The sequence below is a fragment of the Pyricularia pennisetigena genome, assembly GCF_004337985.1.
Source record: "Pyricularia pennisetigena strain Br36 chromosome 7 map unlocalized Pyricularia_pennisetigena_Br36_Scf_8, whole genome shotgun sequence".
Classification (NCBI taxonomy): Eukaryota; Fungi; Ascomycota; class Sordariomycetes; order Magnaporthales; family Pyriculariaceae; genus Pyricularia; species Pyricularia pennisetigena.
In genome coordinates, this window is record NW_021940920.1 from 797,633 (window position 1) to 818,808 (window position 21,176).

Genomic DNA, 21,176 nt, shown 5'->3' on the forward strand with positions numbered 1-21,176 from the left:
TTTTTTTTTTTTTTTTTTTTTTTTTTGTTTTTTTTTTTTGCCTGATGACTTTCGGCTTTCCTCGTAGAATCCCCAACAATTCTTCAGCTTGATGATGAGACGATTCTTCCCAGCTGACAACACTGGCAAGGTGAGGCAGAACTGACAACTTCTAAAGACGGCAGCCTGAACAATTGCCCCCTATCAATAACTCTTGTCAGGTTGTATTCATAATAAAAAAATTATAGTGCCTTATTTCAGGTCGAGATGACATAGAGACAAAGTATCTCCGAGCCATTCTCTCCACACTTAAAGGCGCCCAATAAGACTGAAGGTCAGACTTTGGGTTCTCCGAGGACACTTGCAAGTTGCTGCTTGGCCATTTTGGCATGGAGCTGCTGATGAGTGGGTTACCGCGGAGATCAAGCTGAAAAGCTAAATGCGTATGTATCTATACTGACATCAATGGTCTAGAATCAAGTGATTCATCGTCTAGTATAATCTCACTCTGTCCCTGAGGCTTCGCCATTGGTCTTACCATCCTATCCCACCGCAGCACCGTCCTCTAGAATCATAGCCCTGCCCTGCCGGTCAAAAAGTTCCACAGCTTTGCTTCAAACCGCGGAACTGAACGAGTGAGGATTCTCAAGACTTTGTGGGCCGCTAGATGGATCCAGGCAGTACCAGAACCATGAGATCGCTACCGAGAGCGAGGCTTGCGTAGTGAAAAGTGCAGATAATCGTCGGTGCCGCCGAAAGGTTCAGGACTTTGAAAAGCCCCCAACGTCGCATGAGTGTAGTTTTTTTTAGCCTATGAGACTTTTGTGTGGCAAAAGCAAGTTGGTTGAGGTCATCATTCGACTCCTGCATGCATTCTGGAGCATAAGACGTGACGTATGAAGGGTGTCCCTTCAGAATTAGCTGTAGAGATTCCAAGTTGTTTTTGGGGCGGGGATGGCCTTGTTATCATTCAGGAAGCCACTGGGCTTCGCAGGGTCTGGTGAGAAAGTGTGATGGAAATCGAAGCACGTGGCAAGAGCAAACTCAAACCATTACTTGCAGATCGTAAGGCGGCACAAGTCCTTGTTATTGTTAAAAAGAAGAAAGAAAAAAAGAAGAAAAAAAAGCTTGGCTCAATTTATTAATATCTGACGTCGAATTTCAGGAGGCAAGTAAAGAAGTGGTATTGTAAGAACTGAGCAACGCGAGACGGAAAATTTGCGCGAAACAAAGGATAGTTAGTCCCTCTACATTTGTAATTATTTCTCGAAATGCTCTTGCGAGGAGGACATATAAAAAGCATGAAAAGGCAAACGGTTGACCCCAGGGCAGCATCCAACCTGGCGAGGGGGGAGCATATTGAGGCTTAACTCGGCTGTTTCTTATCCATTCATTGATATGCATTTGCGAAATTTCGATGTGTTTCTCCCACATAGCGCCTGAATGAGGGGCGTAAAAGGGCAGCTCCCTCCTTGGAGACGCAACAGCTAGACCCCACTTTCTGCGCGTCATCCGAATGACCATCCTCCAATACATCCCTCATCGCGCTTCAGCTCCGCTTTTGCGTCTTCCAAGCTCACGAACACAACCCACCCCTTGGCACCTTACGTCTTTGATCGCCAAAAGCGACGAGAGCAATCGCAAGCTCACGCTTGGAGCCGTGGCCCAACCTGAGCCCAGTGTTATCAATTGCTAGACCATCGCTCGCCAACAAAAAAAACAGGCCGCGGAACGAAGACAAGAGATACGAGCCACGGCCCTGCCCCCCTTCCCCTGGCTACGGAGAGCAGCGCTCGGAAAAGGGAACCGAAGAGAACTTTCCAACCCCCTTCGAACCTCCCCCAAAAACATAAACAACAATGTCGACCACATCCCCTCCCAAATCCCCAACCTCGCCTACCCAGGCGGCCGCGGATCGGCTACACCGGCCGATCCTGCAGTCGATGCCTGACAATCGCACGCAGTCGTTTGACGAGATCTACGGCCCGCCCGAGAACTTCCTCGAGATAGAGGTGCGCAACCCGCGCACCCACGGAATCGGCCGCCACATGTACACCGACTACGAGATCGTCTGCCGGACCAATATCCCGGCCTTTAAGTTGCGCCAGAGCACCGTCCACCGCCGCTACTCGGACTTTGAGTACTTCCGCGACATACTCGAGCGCGAGTCGGCCCGCGTCACCATCCCGCCCCTGCCCGGAAAGGTCTTCACCAACCGTTTCAGCGACGATGTCATTGAGGGCAGGAGGGCCGGGCTCGAGAAGTTTTTGAGGATCGTTGTCGGCCACCCGTTGTTGCAGACCGGCAGCAAGGTGCTGGCTGCGTTTGTACAAGGCGAGTGGAGAGAATGCGCAATGGATTGTAACCGCAAGCAGAGACAGACAGCCCCGTGCTAACTTTCTTGATCTCCAGATCCCAACTGGGACCGCAACGCCTGGTGACTCCTCCGTTTTGCTCGGAGCTTCTCGCCGTCGTCCTCGGCTCTAGGGGGTGCCGTCCCACGCTCGGCAGGCAGGGATAGCCATCGCCATGCCCACAGCTCGTCTCAGCCGTCGCCTCCAAAACAACGGAGGTTGCGAAAACAACCCCCTTGGGCGGAAACTCAGACGCTCAAAGAAATTGTCCACAGTTATGACGACAGCAGTGGTGATGAGGATGAGCGCTGAGACCCCTCCTCTGGATTTCGAGAGATTGGCTGTCCCGGGCAATGTTTTGTTTTTGTCATATTCAAAAATAAGCGTCGTCTTTACATTATAATGATTTTCCTGATACTTATGCTTTTTCTTTTTTTTTTTCTTTTTTTTTTCTTCTTTTTTTCTGCCAAACTATTTATCCAACAGGGCGTACAGCACGCATGTGAATTCAAGATATACCAGCTTTCGCCCTAACACGCCTAACATGACTTTTCTTTTTATGTTTTTGTCTTGTTTTGTTGAAAGCACCTCGTTGTTGCATTGATTCTGATCCTCATACCCGTGGTGGGAAATGGTGTAACTTGGCTTTTGTTTCTTTCCCTGCAGTCACCAAACTATTCGTCTCTAACAACTGCAAAACCCAACCTTCGTAACCTTTATCCAAATGCCGTGTCTGTTTCTCAACTTGACTGTGTTGACATTGGTGGCACAAGCATACTGGCCACCTCGACTACTGACCTGCAGTCCTCGCTGGGGCCAGAGGAGGTGCGCATTGGTGAAGAGATAGATTAAGAATGCTTCAAAAGTCAGGTCCACTCCAGCAGATTGGGAGCGACACTGTAACCCGGATCGTACTTCTGTAGCGTAATCAATCAACCTCCCCGTCGTTCTCATAGTTGGTAAGGACCATGATCGGGGCCGTAGTCGAAGCCGTCAAGTCTTTGAGAGAAACGGGAGTAAAGCCTGCCATACGCTGGATCGGCATTGAAAAGATTGTTACGTTGATATCAGGCTTTAACCATGACACGCAAATGCTCCCCTGACCTGTTACGTATAAACATTTAAGCATAATAAAATGTACCAGATTTGATTATTAGACACAGTCGAATTTTATGCGCCAAGTTTCGGGATATGTTGTAAATTTGCACTGATACTCCAGTTGGTTGTAAGATTGCTTTTTTCAAAGTCGTCGTCCTACGTTTTGCTCAAGTTTTTTTTTCTTCTTCTCAAACTCACTCATCTAATTGCAAATGCTCATTCGTCAGCCGATCGCTTTGCTCCTTTTATCGCAAGCCAAAAGATGCTTGTAACAGCAATAGGAATAGCAACTGGAGGCGAAAAGACACAGGCACAGACAGAGCATAGATAGACATCAAGACAAATATCAACACAAGCCATGCCATGTTGGGCGAGTCCAAGGGTCGCAGCATATACTTGCAACATAACAATCTGACTGGGTCCTCCGAAGAACCCTGGTATATTCGGCTATATTGAGAAATCGACATGCAACAGAAAGTAGATGGACTTGACAAGCTCATATGGTTTCTGTCCGACAAGATGCTTAGTCCTCCTGGTACGAAATCTTCCTCATCTCGCCCAGCCTTGACCTCGCTGCGCTGAGAGCATTCTCCAGTTGTAAAATCTCGACCTGCAAAACAAAGAGAAGTGTGTCAGTTTCGTATCAAGTTGCACAGGGTAACTGAAATTGGTAGCCCAGACGACGACAAAGAGACATACCTGCTGCTCCATTTCCCGGACCTTGAACTCGTGTGATCCCAGCTTCGAATAGTCGACCTTTTCGTCTTCGCCCTCCCGCTCCTTAATGAGCGCCTGGACCTGCCTGACCAAAGCTCGGCAGGCCGCACCAACGGCCTTGCTCGCAGTCTCAAGGCCCTCCTGGCTCTTGGACATGAAACCTGCCTTGACCCTGGACGCGGCCACGAGCTGTGCCGTCGATGCCGCAACGTCGTTGGAAGCAACAATGAGCTGCTCTGGACTGTTCCTGTTGCTGATGACGCCGTCTGCCGTCTCAATCAGCGTGTTGGTCGAAGAAGCGACGGCCTTGGCCGCCGAGATGAGCCCCTCGGTCCAGCGGTTGTTCTTCTTGTAGAAGGCCGTCCGACTTGAAGTGCCACGCCCAGCCTGCACAATCTCCTGCTGCGTCGCCGTCGCCGCCTTGATAAGCTGTGCAATGGCATTTGTGATGGCCATGGCTGCATCCAAAATCGAATCATTAACCTTGAGCTCGTAGGTGCTGTATCCATCCCTCGGCTTGTTCTTCAGCTTGGCCAATCTGGCGGCGGCGGCAGCAATCGCATCGGCCGCCTTGCTCAGCTCATTATCAACAATCTCACCAAGATCTCCCTTGAGCTTGCCGAAGCCGGGCGCAAAAGTCTCAACCAGCTTGGACAATTTCTGGAGGTTCATCTGAACATCATTGTTGCTGTTGATAACCACATCCGTCTTCTGGATCGGGTCCATGCCCTCGAGCCGGAAGCTCTGCAAGCCACGAAGGAACTTGACCGTCGAGAGGGCAGACTGGCGTGCACCATTCATCAGAGAATCAGTCTTCCTGTCGTCGGTCGCCAGGCGCGTTATACCCTTGGTGTTGTTGCAAACATCTGCAAGGGCGCTGGCAAAGATGTTGACCGACTTGATTAGCTCCGAATGGGTGCTGTTGGGTCCGTCGGCGATAAAGTTATTAAACGCTGTGGCAAACTCCATCGCGCTTGAAGAGGCCTTCTCGATCGTGGATAGGACGTATGTCGGTGATGCGTTCTGGTTACCGGCTTGCATAGTCGAGTCGAGCTCATACACAGCATCGTCCACACGCTGAACGCCAGCCTGCAGCACCGAGTCAATGATATCGTTGATCTTGTCCAAATTCGACATGATCAAAGCATCAATCTGACCGTCGAGCGCATGGTCCGTCTCGCCCTGGTTTTGCCTCAAATCGTTGAGCTCAATCAAAGTCTGGTCCATGCCTGCCTTGTAGACCTCCAGCTCCTCCTCCTTCTCGCGGAGCAGCTGCTCAAGGTCAGAGCCGCCATCGCGCAGCTTATCCTGGGCCTCCTCGAGAGCCCGGGTCTTGTTGCGCAGTGCCTCCTCGAGATCGGCCATCTCACGGTTGTACTTGGACAGCATAGTCGATAGCTCGTTGCCCTTGCTGCGCTCAAGGTTATCCGCCCGATCGTTCGCCATGCGGAGCTCACGCTTCAGTTTCTCAACCTCGTCCTTATTAGAGCCCGAAAGCCTGTCTTTCTCGTGTAGAGCTCGGTCCCTCTCCCGAATCATATCCGCAAGTTCCAAGTTCTTGGTCTTAATTTCGCGCTCCAGCTTCTCCCTCTTCTCAATAGCCTCCTGAGCAGATGCGGCCTTGAGCTGGACCGACTTGAACTTTTGTAACAGATCCAAGTGTTCGTGACGCAGCTGTGAGTAAAGTTTTGCCAGAGCCTCATATTTTGAGCGCCACGTGTTGAGCTGCTCCTGCAGTGCACGAATCTGGTCGTCTTTGCTGTTCATCTGCTGGCCCAAGCTGCTTTGGATGTGCTGCAGCTCTCCCTCCAAGGCTTTCACTCGCTGGTCGTATTGCTGCAGCATGAGCTGATCCTGCTCATACTGAGCCCTGGCACGCAGGTTCTCCTGTTCAAGCTCAGCGAGACGTCCTTGGGTGGCCATGCGCGCTTGCTGTTCCAAAAGCGCTTGGTGTTCTCTCTGTTGCTGCTCTGCCAAAGCCCTCTGCTGTTGTTCAAATTGCTGCTGCGCAAGCATCTGAGCTTGCTCCTGGGCCAGCATCTGCTGACGCTGTCTTTCCTCAAGCGCTCTCTGCTGTGCCTCATACTCTCTGTTTTGCTCCTCAAGCTGGTTGCTCCAGAAATCATTAATCACGCCAGGCTCTTCGTTCTTTGGTTGAGGCGGAGGGGTCGGCTGTCGCTCAATCTCCTGTTTTGGCCTTGCCGGAAGTGCCGGAGAGTTTTCATCTTCGGCGAGAAGGTTTGGAGGGTCTTGAGGAAGCTTGGGGATGTTGATCAAGCTCGTCAAGTAACGCAGATTCGAACACTCGTAGTAGAACTTAACCAAACGATAGTGTTGTGCGTTATACCTCTCCCGGAGCGGCTCGAGGGCCTCATCATCGCCGGTGGCTGTTGCGTGTTAGAGCTTGCAGAAGCACAGCGCGAGCATATCAGTATCTTTATCTTTGGCACTCACTAGAATGCATGGCTCGGAGCATGCTCGTGATAAACTTGTAGATTCCGTAACTCTCCTGAACCAACGGCACCAGCGCCGATATCCTACACTCATTGTTGCCAACATTGCGGAAGTGCGAGAAGATGAGCTTCTGGAATTGATCGATCCTGTCCTGTAGAGTCATGAGGTCGGTGATGGTCTCGTATCCCTCGTTGGGGTCGTTGATCACCTTCAAGCTCACATACTCCTCGTACTCAAAGGTGCCGTTGAATTCTGGATGTTGTTGGTGGAAGGACAGCTTGGACAGCAGGAAGCTGACGTATTCCTGGATCAAAGGACCATATCCGCGCACACCCTCGCCAGCCATACCGCGACTCAAACTGTCGATCCATGACCGGTTCGCCATAGCCTCTCGAAGGGTGGATGGATGGCCCTCCTGAAGGACCTTGTGTATGGTAATGAGGGCCTTGAAGGTCTGGACCTCGTCGGCAAGGATGGGCTGGACCTTCATGGCGCCCCAGAAGGACTGGGAGGACTTGTGGTCCCATGTGAAGACGATGCAGCTCCGTACATGTTTCCGCTTGGGTGCCGTTTCGTCGGTGCTGGTGGCCTTTTTGACATTGATCGAGAGCTCAGTCTCGGACCTGGGTTTGGGAGGCATCACTGTTAGTATAATGGCAGTCGTCGTCGTCGCCGCCGGTTAGATTGCGATTTTGAAGAAGGGCACAACTCGACATCACAGCGTGCGCTCGCTGGGGAAGGGTATCGACGGACTTTGCATGATCGAGACTGCGAATGGTTGCCATGCTGGGCAGATCTGTTGTGTGGTTCGTCGCAGCGAATCAGAGGTTGATGGTGACTTGGCGAAGGGATGGAGGTTGTGAAAGCTGCAGAAAGCCGGGCTTGGGAGCTTGCGACTGAATTGGGCCAAGATTGTAGTTGGGGTACGGGGATGGTGGGTATCGGTTGCGGGAGAGCAGCCAGGCACACCAAGGTACCTTTGGGGTAGGTGTGTCTGCTATGCGATAACTTCAACCTGTCCACACAGCTCTAAGCAAAAAGACTGTCAAGAAAATCACAGTATTTCGCTCTATTTCAGTTGGAAGCCGTAGGCGAATGTCAAATTCAATAACGGTCCAAATCAGGCAGAGACGCAACCGCTCGGGAGAGATTCATCAAGGTCGTCGTCAGCGATTGACTGGCACAAACTGCCAAGGCAAAGTATGGGGGAGCATGGCAACGTACGTGCTCAGCCACCACCGACCAGAAGCATCCAATCAGCCGCCAGCAGCTGTGCTAGTGGATAGTGTGACGACAGTGCCCCCCACCAACGATTTGGGCCCGCGCAAAGAAAATGCGACCAAAATGAGAAGAAAGAGGGAGAAAGTAGACGGTATGATGATCGAAACTTATTCATGAGTTCGAACGCGACGGGAGTGATACTTACTCAGTTTTACCGCTGTCATTCTCAAAACGAAGTCACTCTAAATACATTTGATTCATTTGCGATGGTTAAGATAATCACTTGATTATTATCAGAAGTCAAGGTCGTGCCTAACGTTACAAATGCAAAGGAACTCAATAAAAGAAATCAATAAATGAAATAGTGTCCCAAAGAGAGTATATCAACACCATACGCCGACGCGTCCCTAAAAGAAAAAAAGAAAAAAACCGCCGTAAGCAATCCATTCATCAGCTCTTGATCTCCAACATCGACTTCAGCAACGCCTCTGAAGTCCTCCACCACCTGCCCCTCTCCTCCAAATCATCCTCAGCACCACCCAGCGCAGCCTCCTTCCTCCTCTTTGCCTCCTTCGCTGCAGCAGTACTATTTTGCCTCTTGGCCTCCAGAGGTACCAGTTCCGCCTGCAACCGCTCCATCTCCTTCCTCTTCCTGGGCGCCGCGGCTTTAAGGGTCTCCAGCCTCCTGTCCAGCTCCCTGACCTCAGCTGCCCTCTGCTCTGTCAGTGCGACTGTCTTGGCCAGCGGCATCCGCATCTCCGAGCTTCCGCCCTCGGCGAGCTCGTTGGTCCTGCTCCGGAGCTCCGCGACCGCCTCCTCCAGCCCGCCGATGCGGTCAGGCATCTCGGCCAGCTGCACCCTCTCCAGCTCGATCTTCTCCTGCCGCCTGGCCAGGTCCGCCCCCTTGCGTTCCAGCTCGGCAATCAGCGCCTCCACCTCCCTCTTTAGTGCCTTGAGCTCCGCCTTGACGGCCGCGTTGCCCGCCTCCAGCTCGGCATTCTCGCTGGGGTCCACGATGAGCGGCGGATCGCCGACGATGGCGCGGATGAACTTTTCCTTGGTGACTTGCTCCACGTAACTGAAGCGCAGTTTGGCGAACAGCTCCTTGTAGTGCTCCAGATCTGCCTCCAAAGACGCCGGCGTCGGGGCGTCCAGGGATGTGGTTGATATGTCGGACGTGCGCGCATTGTTATTGCTGCCGGAGCCGTTGGCTTCTGACTGCTCCACTGCGCTTGTAATGGGCTCGGCGAGGCCGATGATTGTAAGTTCTCGCTTTGACGAGAGATTGTCGATTTGCGCGACAACCTTGGCCGTCTTTTCGTCCATGGCAGCTGGTATTCTTTTTGATCTCCCGGTGTTGTTGTAAGCCGTAATCTAGACGATCTGCATTCACCAGACTGATTGATAACTTTCCTCTCTGTTTGTGGGAGTTTTGGTAAAATACGGTCCACGCATCTGATCATGAAAGTTCGAGTAGCATGAACTACCGGCGTCGCGATTTAATTTCTGATCTCAGGTTGATCGCGACAGCCGGCGCTTATTTACAAAGAACTGTTTCGGGCTTAGCGTGGCAGTCGCGTGGAGCAACCCTGCCCCGCAAAAAGGTCCCCTTGATTCTTGGCCGCCATCGATGATGTGACGAGCTTGGCCATTCTTTGGTCATTAATAGCTGTTGGCCGACATTAGATGTTCGGATGTCAATCATTTTCTCTTTTCTCGCTTCCTTTCGCATATAGACCGTATATAATTTGGCCCTGCTTCCTAGCTTCTAATGGCGGACCAGTCGCTCCTGACCGACGATGCTGTCGCCGCCCGCCTCATCCAAGAAGCAGAGCATTCGCTGCGCTTCTCCTCGTACGGGATGGACTCCAGCGGCCCCAGGTATGATGGTACTGGAAAGTCGCAGTTTCTGAAACAACTAGCTAACTCAACCGACGCATTGCTCATTTTAGGCCCGAAAACAAGCCAAAACCGAACACGCGCTTCCTGCGCAACATAATACGCACCACCGAGAACCACAACGCGGCCCTCCTCGCCAAAGAGGCCGCCGAGTCCCAAGCCCGGTTACAAGAGCTTAGTGACGCCGAGGAGAAGACACGGCAGCGCCGGAGGCCGGATCCAAACGAGATGCGCAGGCGGCAGATGGGCAACATCTCTGCCATACTGCTCGGTGGTAAACGGAGGCGTGATGGTGAGGAGGGCTCTTCAAGGGAGATGAGACGTGGAGAGGAGAGTAGGACCGATGAACGTAGGTCTTCAAGGAGCCACCGGAGCTCGAACAAACCTAGTGAGGACCGGGAGAGGCATAAGCGAAGGTCACGCACCACAAATAAGTCGGATGACGAGGAGGGATGCCGGCATAGGGAAAGGAGGAGAGACCGTGATCGCCAGTCTCGTGGCGACGACAGCCCACGAAGCAGTGATAAGAAGGACAGGCACTCTCGTCCCGACAAGGAAAAGACACGACACAGAAGGTCACAATCACCAGAGAGCAGCGAGAGGCGGCGTATCCGGTCGAGAAGGGATCGATCTCCCCTGAGGAGTCCCAAAGATGACGGCCGAAGTCGCAGGAAAGCCACAACCGGTAAGAGACATCACGATAGCGAGGATGAAGGGAATTATTCCGACCCACTGGAAGATGCGATCGGCCCCGCCCCACCACCACCCACCAAAGCCCGTGGCCGCGGCGCCGTATCACAAGAATCTGGCATCGATGCTCGCTTCTCCAAGTTTTACGATCCTGCATCAGATCTGCACCATGAACCAGTAGACGGGGAGGAATGGGATGACGCGGTAGAGGCGTTCAGGGATCGTCAGAAATGGAAGGCACAGGGCGCAGAGAGGCTCCGTGCGGCCGGGTTCACGGATGATCAAATCAAGAAGTGGGAGAAAAGTGAGAGGACGTTGGTTGCAGGCGCCGATGCCGATGTCGACCTTGAAGACGTGCGGTGGGCAAAGAAGGGTGAGCAGCGGGAGTGGGATTTGGGCAAAAAGGTCAATAAGGACGGAACAGTGACACATGGGCCTGATTGGGCTAGTTAATACGGCAATATGAATATGGTCACCAGGAACGCGAGGCTTACAGATGGACGTCTCACCTCAGACACTTTACTCTTACGGCCAATGGTCGAATCTAATTGCATGTATCTTTGAGGGAGGGCAAGCGAAAGCAAAGAAAAGATAACTTATGATAATAATGCCAAGAGGTGGCTTTGTGGCAAACGCTGTGTTGCGTTATCTTGCTACTGAAGCTCCATGTTATCTGTGCTAGAGATCTAGAGAGCTGTGTCAGAATTAAGAGTGCAGAAACTTTTCGAAGATGGAGCCCAACTTAATAATTGACCCCAGAATAATGCGAAAATCCCAGTTCATCAGCCGTTGTCTTACCAAGCATCCCTGTCAACATAGGCGTACGTTGGGAACAAAATGTGCGCTGTTCGCTCCGAGGAGGGCTGCCCTGTACACCGTATCAAGGTGCCATCTTCACTCCCAGACATCACGGGAACATCAACAGACGAGGTCAAGGATTTCTTTGTATTTGGGAGCAGCAAAAGGCTCCGTTACGTGAATTCATACCACATGCCGTGGCCCAAAACGCCGTGAATCAGTGACTTTAGACTCCGATTTTTCCCATGACCGCCGAAAAAAGACATTTTTGATGAAACCCTTCATAACCCAGCCAGTGCATAATGACGAGAAACAAAACGAGATATTTACTCCTCATCCTCGTCATCACCGGCGTCGTCACCGCCCTCGGCGGCCTTGGCCTTCTTTCTGCGGACACGGCCGGGACGGCCACCGCCAAAGGGCGAGGTAAGAGCGAAGTCAATGTGCTTCTGGGAGTCGAGACGGACGACGAACGAGGGGACGTTGACGATCTGCTTGCCGACGCGGATGTGGCGCTGACGGATGAGGACACGGGCGTGGTGGATAGACTTGGCGAGACCCAGCTTGTAGACGCAGGTCTGGAGACGGCGCTCCAGGAAGTCCTCGACCTTCAGGGCCAGCACGTAATCGAGCTTCATGCGCGACTCGTCGAGCACACCAACACGCACCAGACGGCGAATCAAGGCGTTACCCTCGAACAGGCGCTTGGGGTCCTTCTCGTCGAGGGTAAGAAGCTGACTGTAGGGGTGTTAGTGGGGGTTCTTGCGGGTAAAGGTTGCCTCTCCTGCTGTCTTAAATCGGGTTGAAAGTACATACCGGGCAGCACGACGAATCTTGGATAGAGTAAGCTGGACACGCCAGACCTCACGTTTGTTCTTAAGACCGAACTCGCCGACGAGCTTCAGCTCAGAGTCCCTGAATTGCGGTAAACATCGTTAGCTCCTTGGTTCACTTCAGACTTAAGCAGAGACAAGCTACTGCTCAGTGGCCCAGTGATCAACAAGGAAAATTGGAGGAGTTGGCAATTACAATCGAGCGGCCTCGAAGGGACGACGCGGCACCCTGTGAACGAGATTAAAATGTTAGCAATTGACAAGCCGCGTTGTTTTTGATCGCTTTTCGCAATGAATATACTGACTTGGCCGTCTTGGAGTAAGATGGTCGAACCATGTCTGATGACTTGTGTTATTGTCGGCGAGAGGCTGGTTGTGAGGCACAAGTGAGAGAACGGTCCAAGAAAGAAAGGATTGTGCGAAGAGCAAAGATAGAACCGATGATATTCCAGGAAAAAACGGAGGGGAACGAAAAAGCAGGGGAGGGAACGAAAAGAGCAGGTGCGCAACGCCCCACCTTAGGGTTTCCTTCCCGCAGTTGCAATTTGCTCACGGCTAGTAATGTGGACCCATCGCACGTCCAGTCGCAGAAACCAATCCACCACACAAAAGTCTCCTCAACAGCCTCACATCATCAAAGTCGGCGGCTAGACTCGACGACGACGACGACGCCCAGCAGACCTTTTCAACTCTTCTCCCGTCGATAAACAAACCAAATCTGTCAATATGGGACACCCGGCAGGCCTGCGTTCGTCTTCCCTTTGCCTTGTATTTCGCGCAAAGAGCCTTCAAAGACTCTTAACAAAATGATCCCAACATCGCTGACAACCTCTTCTCTCTCACAGGCGCGGGAACGCGTTATGCATTCTCTCGCGACTTCAGGAAGAAGGGCATGATCGCCCTGTCAACCTATCTTCGTCAATACCGGTACGATTCGAACGAGTTCCCAGTGATTTTTCGACTTTGAGACCGGGACGACGGCTAGGAAAACAGGAACTGACAGGCAAATAGTGTCGGAGACATCGTTGATATCAAGGCCAACGGTGCTGTTCAGAAGGGGTAAGAACACCTTGGACCATGAGACGGATTGGGACGGATAGACAGCTTTGCGGGCGGGCTACGGCCTGTGTCGGATCGGCCGCCAGGATGCACGGCTCGATACTCCGCTCCGCGAAGCTCTGTCGTGTCGACAGTGGCCATAGACCGGAAGAGGCTGACAAAAGTCGCAACCGAACAGTATGCCGCACAAGGTCTACCACGGCAAGACTGGTGTCGTCTACAACGTTACCAAGTCGGCCGTCGGTGTCATCATCTACAAGAAGGTCAAGCACCGCTACATTGAGAAGCGCATCAACCTGAGGATCGAGCACGTCATCCACTCGCGCTCGCGTGAGGGATTCCTGCGCCGCGTTAAGGAGAACGCCGAGGCCAAGAGGAAGGCCAAGGCCGAGGGCACCACCATCCAGCTCAAGCGCCAGGCCCTCCAGCCCCGTGAGGAGAGGACCGTGTCGACCAAGGACAACAAGCCCATCAGCCTTGCCCCCGTCGCCTACGAGACCACGATTTAAACGGACGACTTTCTTCACACACTGTTTTCTTCGATCTGGTCGGTCAGGCGCGTTGGGACTTGCAAGTAACTTGGGAGGAGAGTGGACGTTCCGGTTGGTATTACTTTTTACTTTTTTTTTTTGGGCGCAACCCCGGGGTCCCAAAGAAAACCTTGCATGGTGTTTTTAAAGAAAAAAAATCATGGTTTTATTTTCGGATCGGAACGGTATCTTCTCTCGCATGGGACACTGGGACATGGGGTTGAAAAAATCGCAATAGGGATAGAGCAAATTCCCCAAACGCAGATTCAGACCAAGATTAGGGCCTCTCGCTTAGAGGCCGGAGTTCTGGCGTCAAGTCGAATTGTGGACGTGATTTCTGTTCATGCTGGTTGCAGGCGCCGTCTCCATGCTGTGATGATGAATGACTTGTCCAGACTTCGGATTACAGCACTCACAACCTACTTGGAATAAAATATTCAGCAACAAAACATTTTGCAGACTTGATCTTTGATTACCACAGTGCTGGCTGTCAATGTTTCCCTCCATTGTAAAGCCAGATGCAGAAAATACGGCAAAGTTCGGCAGCCCATTGTTGTGCAAATAGGACGGCACCGGTTTTGCTGATGCTGGCTTACCTAAGCCAGCCGACTTGCCGACGCCCAACGTGATGAAATGGGCATAGTCTTCGATGCACCGTCCCAGATTGGGATCTACAAAGGGCACTCGAGCTGAATATTACCTTTACACGAGTAGCGAATGCGAAAAAAAAAGTAAATAATAGACTAGGTCTAGACGTGGTCGGGTGAAACTTTCTCGGCGTTGAGTCGGTTATAAAGCTACGTTGTCCTCATCACAAGAATCAACGTTCAGAAACCAACTTTTTTTCCCCAGCCAATATAGCGAAACTTGAACTCAAACCACTCGACGGCGGGGGTAACAAATCAATCACCATACAAGATCATCAGAGAGAGTCCAAGAAAAGAAATAACATAGGAGATTAAGAAGGTGTATCTGTGTATCAGAGCATCGTACATCAAGCAAAAGCAAACAACATCTCGTGAGCGAGCCACGCCTTTTATTTTTTATTTTTTTTGGTTCCCTTCCATCTTTCCTCAGAACGGCCACGTGGCCAAAACCTTTCTACAAGGCAGGAACAGCAGCGGAACTGGCACCGGTAGCCTCATTATTCTCGCTGCCGGGCTTGGCCATGCTCCGCTCCTTCTCCTTGCTCCCGTCCTGGCTGAGCTTCTCGTCCTTGGCCAGACTCTCGGCGGCGGCGTCCTTCATGGGCTGCTTGGTGCTCTTGTCAGCGCCCTCGACGTCAGGGTGAGGCGGGGCGACGCCAGCCGGGTTTACGGGGTCCTTGGGCCCATCGCTTCTTGGCGCGGGGGGAGCCTCCGCCGCCACCGGCTGCTTGGGCTCTTCGGCCTGGGGAGGAATCACGGCGTTGAGAATCTCGTTTCCTTGATCGTCGACGACGCGCGTCCGCGTCTCGTAGCGCGTTTTGAACTCGACCTTGCCCTGCAGAGCCTTGACCTGCTCCTCGTTGAGCAGGTTGCCCTTGTCGTCCCGATACTCGACCCGCTCCTCCCGCGACAGGACCCGCTGCCCGCCCGGGAGCACCTCGTTGTTGTTGTTGATGGCTGCCAAAGCCGGGTTGGGGGCTCCCGAGATCACCGCCTGCTGCTGGTCTTGGTTGTTGTCCTGCTTCTCGCCGCCGTCCTCCTTGGGCTTCATCTGCGGGGGCGGCGGCTGGGCGTTTACCGACTGTTGCGGAGTCTGCGCAACGACCGGGTTCTGAGGGGTGGTGATCTGGTAGGCCTCGTACTGTAAGGTGCACAAAAGTTAGTATCCGTCCCGTTCACGATCACCGTGCATTGTTATTGGCTTTGCCCAGGCCAGATGATAATTTACGTGGTTATGCGTCAAGTGATGCTAGCTAACCTCGCTGGCAAAATAAATGAAAGAAAGTGCGGCCAAGTCCAACCAATCCCATAATAAGACTGTCCGGCCAAGACGACAACCGTCTCCTATTCCTTATGCCTGCCCACGCACTGGTACACCACCTGAAGGAATCTCTGGAACAATTGTGCCACTTACGGTATCAGGGAATGCATTGCAGTCAAAGTCCCAGCCGCTCAGAAGTTTGACGCGCTGGCACTCGGGCTTGGTCCAAGCATTACCATAGGCAAGAGGCGAGAAGAGCAAGAAGGCGACAATGGAGATTGCCAGGAAGCCGACGGCAACTGCCCGGACGATGATAGGGTTCTCGCGGATACCGAAACCCCGGAACCTTGTCAAGCTAAAGTCCATAACCTGGCACCAAGCCATGATGGCAAAGTACAGGGCGGGGAAGTAGTGGTGCAGGAAGAGTTGACGCTGCATCAGGTAAAAAGGAAAGTAGTGCAGGGCCCATCCCAAGACCGAGGATCCTATCTCGTAGTCGAATCGCTTGAACACGACATTGTCGTAGTCTTTGTAGTTGCGCTGCCAGCGGATGACAGCAATGCCCTTGAAGATGGCGTAGATAACAACGGCAAGGGTCGAGCTCCACCAAACAATGGGGTTGCCGATGAGGTAGATCTGGCGGCGGTCCTTGCCCCAAAAGTTGATTCCGCGCTTCAACAGCGGCCACGAGTCAGGACGGGAGTCCCAGGCGTGAGACTCGACCAGTCCAGCGTTGGTCTTCCACATGACCGTGTTAAGCTCGATAAACTTGCCAAAGAAGCCAGGGTTGCGGTAGTTGACCTTCTCGGCGGTGTCGTTAAGCTGTGGATGCTCGTTGGACTCGATGTACCACAAGCTGTTTGGCAGGGTTCCACCGCGGGCGCATGTGACCTCCTGCTGCTCCGAAGCCCAGTCAGGAAGTTTGACCTTGTGGGAGAAGAGGACACACCCAGTCATCACGTGCACCAGCCTGAACTTGGTCTCCAGAGTGCGTAGGCGCTCCTGGGCAGCGCCCTTGGCCGACTTCTTCTTGACGATTTCTACACGGAAGAAGTCATTGGCATCACCGTCAAAGCCTTCGTAACCGTAGGCCGACACCTCGTTCTGCCAATCAGCCTCTGTGACCGGAGGGCGGACGTCGTGGGAATGCAGGCGGCGGTGGGTAGGAATGTGATAAATACGGATGACGTCGCCGTCCTTGATGTACGGGAGAGGGGTGACCTTGTCCCAGGCGTTGGTGCCGTTGATGCGCACACCGTTGGCGTCCACGGGCTGAGTCTGGTTCTCCAGGAACCACAAGTTGTTCTCGTCCTTGTGGGGGTACAGGGTGACCTGTTGCTGCTTGCTGCCGGTGGGGTACATCAGGGGGTGGGAGTGGAGGTAGCCACCCTGGGTGTTGAGATGACGGATAGCGACACGGCTGCCCATCAAAACGTCGGCGGGAACATCTTGCATACCCTTGGAGTTCAGAGTAGACTGGAACTCGGAGCTCATGAAACCATCCCCCTCGCCGGGGTTCACCAGGCACAGGAAGTGGATGGCGAACATGCCCATGTAGACACCCGCTGGGATCATGATGAGACAGACAGCGCGAGCCAAGAAATGTTTGGTGAAGGTTTGCTGTAATGATGTCAGTGATATTCCTCATGACAATGCATTTGGGAGAATGGCGCTATCTTACCATAGTGACGTTCTTCGTGTCGCCGAGAAGAACCCAGAGCTGAACCAGAGTCAAGGCTCCAACCCAGGCGATGGTAAACAGACCAACCCACTTGACGCTAAAGTTGGCTCCCAGACCAAGACCGGTCATTGCCAGCCAGAACCACCAGCTAGGACCGAAAGCCTTGCTGGGACCCTGCTCGTGTTGGTTCGTGAACGAAACAAAGGCGAGAACGCTGAAGGCGGTGGTGATCATGAGGGGCGAGTCGAGCAGGATCAAGCGAGCCTGAGTGAGCAGACCATTCTCTGCAAACAAAAACAGTCAGCATTAGTACCGTATTATAGGCATCCAAGACCACAGCATGATGACTTCAAGCTCGCAAGAGAGAACGTACCGAAGATGATAAGGCATGCACCCATCGAAGCGATTATAGTCCGGCAGCCAAGGGCCTTTAGTGTGAGAAACATGGTGGGGGCCAGTAGAATACCGCAGATGGCGGGGAACATGCGCATCGCGACGTATGGGACCTTGGGTTCAAGGTAGTCCTTTCCAATCTCCTTGAAGTCAAAGTTGCCATCAAAACCAGCCAACCAGCCGGCCAACGTGATCAGGAGCTTGGCCAAAGGCGGGTGAACATCCATGAAGAAGCGGCCCTTGATGTACTTGGAAGCGAAACCACCGAAGCTATATTGCAAGAAAGAAACCCCTGGTTAGCAAAACCACCCGAATATATTGTAGCATCCGTCGCGTATGAAAACATACTGGACCTCGTCAAAGACGACACTTGTAGGTTGGTATATCCGGAACAGGCGCACAGCGGCGGCCAACACAGTGATGGCAAACATCCACTGGTAGTCGGAGACGGGAAGCAGAAACACATCGTTATCCTCGACGCCCTCGGATGTATAGTCGGTCTGTGATTTGGACTTGGATTTGGACTTGGGCTTCTGTGCAATCTTGTTGCCGCCCTTCTCGATGGGCGGTGTTTCCGCCCGCATCGGGGCGGGAGCCGGCTTTGCGACAGCCTGGCGAGCCATCGTGAGGGCCGACCTCTTGCGTACAGATGGCGAGTCGCCTAGACTTTTGGCGTGCGCGGTGGTGGAGAGGCTTCGAATTTGTGACCGTCGAAGTTTTTTTTTGTTTTTTTTTTGTCGATAAACCAACGATTAGGTTAAGGAAAGTCGAGAATGTAGTGGTGGATTAATAAAAAAAAAAAAAAAAAAAAAAAAAAAAAAAAAGAACAATAAAAAAAAGATCTCCCGGATTCAAGCAGAACCTATCAAGTCGTATCAAGTAGACGAGTCGTCAGAGAAAGGAAAAATAAAAAAAAGTAAAACAAATGAGTCGCAACTTTAAAAGATGCAGAACTGATGCAAAGCTAGGTCGAATCGCAATGATCTGTCCTGTCACTTGTAGAAAGTGCACCGCAAACTCAAGTCTCCCTTTTGAGCCAGCGGATGACGATGAAAAGGGGGCAAGGCGGATAACAAAGGGAGATCCAAAATCGTGTCGCTGTCCATCCAATGTATTACCAGCTGGCCTTCTTGACTTTGAACACGAAGCCTGCAACACCCAATGGAGCCAATCAGAGCTGTGAATTCCCCCTTTTCGCAGCTTCAAGGCCCAACCCTGTTGCCCCACCTTGTGTTCAGCGCCGCGACAGCTGGCAGGTGCTGAAAATTGATGGAACGAGTTAAAACCCCCATAAAATGAAAAGCACAGGGTCGCATTCCAATCAACCAAAACCCAAGTCCATGTCACGCCAGATCGTCCAGTTCAGAAAGCGCGAAACCAAATTTAGGCTCGAGGAAACGCTGAACAGGCATGAGTAGGTCTTTATTTTTTTTTTTTATGTTTTTTTTTTTTTCTTCGCGCGACAAGCTTCTGCCGTCTGAAGATGATGGCAAAAAAAGAAAGAAAAAAACATTTTAGGGCTATGCTTGACTAGATGGCTGTCATGCACATATGCTTATTCCCGTGCAGGTAGACAAGCATGTGGGACGAAGATCAGCTATGATTTACACTTCAAGTTGTGCACGTGCGGGCGATCCCAGGGGACTAGACACCTTATACCAAGATTGTCTATGCCGAATTCAATCAATGAGAATCAATTCCGTCCCATCAGTCCCGTCAAGGGGTTGTGTGTGGTGAACATGCTCATCTAAGACACAGCTGTTATCTCAAATTAGCTGCACCTTAAATATATCAGACAATCTATACGGACAACGAAAAAAAATAATCGGACTAAGACAGCTTCTTCCCCATCAGCTCAGCCAGCTCGTCCAACAAGTCAACCGTCTCGGCCGGGCTGGCAATCCACGCCGTGGTGCCGACGCTCCTCGCCCGAAAATCGTTGGCGCCCGCGCTGAGGAACTGATCGCCTACGTGCAGCGTATTCTCGCCACGGATGAACTTGTCGGCGCTCCCGCCCGCAAACCATTGTTGGCAGACCGTGACACCCCAGGACTTGTCGCCAATGTCGACAAAAACGTCGTTGCCGCCATTGAAGGCGCAGAACGGCACCCGACCCGACCTGCCCGCGACGCTGAGCTCAAGGATCTTTTGCACGACCAGGACTGTCTCCTCGAGGCTCTCGCGCGCGATGCGGACGTCGGGGTCGCGCGGGATTATGCCCACGGCGCGGTCCTTCCGCATCACGGTGGCGGGCAGGTTGAGGTTCTTGACGCAGTCGTTGAGCGCGCTCTCGGCCACGTCGAGCATGTTTTCGATGTCACCTTCGTTCCAAGACGCCATCTCCGGGGTCAGCCAGCGCTCACGCGGCACTGCAGACAGAAGGTGCGGTGCTGAAGGATCAAATTGGAAGAGGTAGTTAGCCTCGCCGCCCATGACGATCAGGTTTTGCTTTTGCTGGTCCGTCAGGGTCGAGCTGGAGGCCATGGTGTCGAGAAGTCCGTGCAGACGAGCGTAGTACCGATCAGCTGTCGTGTAGCCAGCCGCCGTGACGATACCAATCTTGACGCTTTTGTGAAGTAGATCTATAAAACACAGGTCAGTCAGTCGAATGAGCGGTGGTTTTCAGGCAAGTATAGGCGGGCGTGGTGCCTGGCGGCGCAGCTAACCCATCATCCGAGGTATCACGGGGCTATCTGGCTCTAGACTCTTCCCGTCGTCATACAGAGTCACATCACCATCAAATGTAGCCAGCTGTAAGGTCCCATAGGTGGTAACTGCCATGATTTGAGCCGAGTTGAGGATGAGGCGGACGTCGTTAAAGGACGGGGAGACGAATCGTCGCGAAGAAATGTACCGCTTTCTGTCCTGAAATTTGAAGGCTGCTTCCAAGGGCAAGCGCGTGAAGAACGGCCCGATGCTGGGCACAAGCAGCTTGAGTTTTGAAGGAAAGGGATTCTCATCATTTTGGTGGAAGACTATGCTTGGATGGTCAGCAACGAATATCGCTTGGGTGCACTTGAATTTGTGCCAACAGCAAAGGGCAAAGGGCAAAGGGTAAAAACGATGGGAGGAATTAGACTTGGCTGGGGTTGACTTGCTGTGGTCGTCAATCATGGTTTCGACGTCTCTCATGATCTCAGCATAACGCCTGTGAGCCTCCTCCGACATCTTGCTCACCCCTGAGCCATGGCTGGGCTCAAAGACCCCCGTCGGCTGCGAGTAGAGCACAAACGGGACAGCTAGTAGACCCTTGATCCATTCTATTTGATTAATCCGTGCAAGTAAGTAAGCGGGCAATACTCTGAAATGGGAGGGGGGGATATTGCTCGTAACGGAGCATACAACCAAACAAAAGTAAAGTTACAAACCTATAAATTGATCTCTTCGGTGAGTCTTGAGGGCATCTGCGTTTTGAGGAATGCATCGAGCCGGATTAGTACAAACGACAAAAACAAGGGTGAAGATGACCTGCAGGGGGTGAAATATTTCGTAAGAAGGTGGGGTATTTTACATTCTACTCTGTACCTGGTCGTCATGATGATTTGTGGTGTGCTTTTTTGTG

At 52.4% G+C, this 21,176-nt stretch overlaps 8 protein-coding genes across 8 annotated transcripts; 3 read left to right on the forward strand and 5 right to left on the reverse strand.

Annotated features, from left to right (window-relative positions):
• Nucleotides 1-1,838: 1,838 nt before the first annotated feature.
• Nucleotides 1,839-2,500, forward strand: PpBr36_09347 (uncharacterized protein; the record flags this gene model as incomplete). Its single annotated transcript, XM_029896468.1, has 2 exons — nt 1,839-2,302; nt 2,392-2,500. The coding sequence occupies 2 exons, from the start codon at nt 1,839-1,841 to the stop codon at nt 2,498-2,500; spliced, it is 573 nt and encodes a 190-aa protein (XP_029744666.1).
• Nucleotides 2,501-3,954: 1,454 nt separating this feature from the next.
• Nucleotides 3,955-7,387, reverse strand: PpBr36_09348 (uncharacterized protein; the record flags this gene model as incomplete). Its single annotated transcript, XM_029896469.1, has 4 exons — nt 3,955-4,041; nt 4,131-6,535; nt 6,603-7,225; nt 7,356-7,387. The coding sequence occupies 4 exons, from the start codon at nt 7,385-7,387 to the stop codon at nt 3,955-3,957; spliced, it is 3,147 nt and encodes a 1,048-aa protein (XP_029744664.1).
• Nucleotides 7,388-8,273: 886 nt separating this feature from the next.
• On the reverse strand, nt 8,274-9,278 carry PpBr36_09349 (uncharacterized protein; the record flags this gene model as incomplete). The annotated part of the gene is made up of 2 exons (XM_029896470.1): nt 8,274-9,197; nt 9,222-9,278. The coding sequence occupies 2 exons, from the start codon at nt 9,276-9,278 to the stop codon at nt 8,274-8,276; spliced, it is 981 nt and encodes a 326-aa protein (XP_029744809.1).
• Nucleotides 9,279-9,594: 316 nt separating this feature from the next.
• On the forward strand, nt 9,595-10,865 carry PpBr36_09350 (uncharacterized protein; the record flags this gene model as incomplete). The annotated part of the gene is made up of 2 exons (XM_029896471.1): nt 9,595-9,704; nt 9,776-10,865. 2 exons carry the CDS (start codon nt 9,595-9,597, stop codon nt 10,863-10,865), a joined length of 1,200 nt encoding a protein of 399 aa, XP_029744963.1.
• Nucleotides 10,866-11,536: 671 nt separating this feature from the next.
• PpBr36_09351 (uncharacterized protein) lies at nt 11,537-12,380 on the reverse strand (the record flags this gene model as incomplete). Its single annotated transcript, XM_029896472.1, has 4 exons — nt 11,537-11,948; nt 12,027-12,125; nt 12,240-12,272; nt 12,349-12,380. 4 exons carry the CDS (start codon nt 12,378-12,380, stop codon nt 11,537-11,539), a joined length of 576 nt encoding a protein of 191 aa, XP_029744961.1.
• Nucleotides 12,381-12,656: 276 nt separating this feature from the next.
• On the forward strand, nt 12,657-13,611 carry PpBr36_09352 (uncharacterized protein; the record flags this gene model as incomplete). The annotated part of the gene is made up of 4 exons (XM_029896473.1): nt 12,657-12,795; nt 12,889-12,970; nt 13,055-13,102; nt 13,281-13,611. Coding segments are annotated over 4 exons (600 nt in total), but the record flags the coding sequence as incomplete, so codon positions are not given.
• A 1,122-nt stretch (nt 13,612-14,733) lies between these two features.
• PpBr36_09353 (uncharacterized protein) lies at nt 14,734-18,237 on the reverse strand (the record flags this gene model as incomplete). The annotated part of the gene is made up of 5 exons (XM_029896474.1): nt 14,734-15,420; nt 15,694-17,160; nt 17,222-17,505; nt 17,595-17,884; nt 17,963-18,237. 5 exons carry the CDS (start codon nt 18,235-18,237, stop codon nt 14,734-14,736), a joined length of 3,003 nt encoding a protein of 1,000 aa, XP_029744964.1.
• A 1,207-nt stretch (nt 18,238-19,444) lies between these two features.
• Nucleotides 19,445-21,150, reverse strand: PpBr36_09354 (uncharacterized protein; the record flags this gene model as incomplete). Its single annotated transcript, XM_029896475.1, has 4 exons — nt 19,445-20,196; nt 20,281-20,915; nt 20,979-21,018; nt 21,126-21,150. 4 exons carry the CDS (start codon nt 21,148-21,150, stop codon nt 19,445-19,447), a joined length of 1,452 nt encoding a protein of 483 aa, XP_029744967.1.
• Between the last annotated feature and the right edge of the window lie 26 nt (nt 21,151-21,176).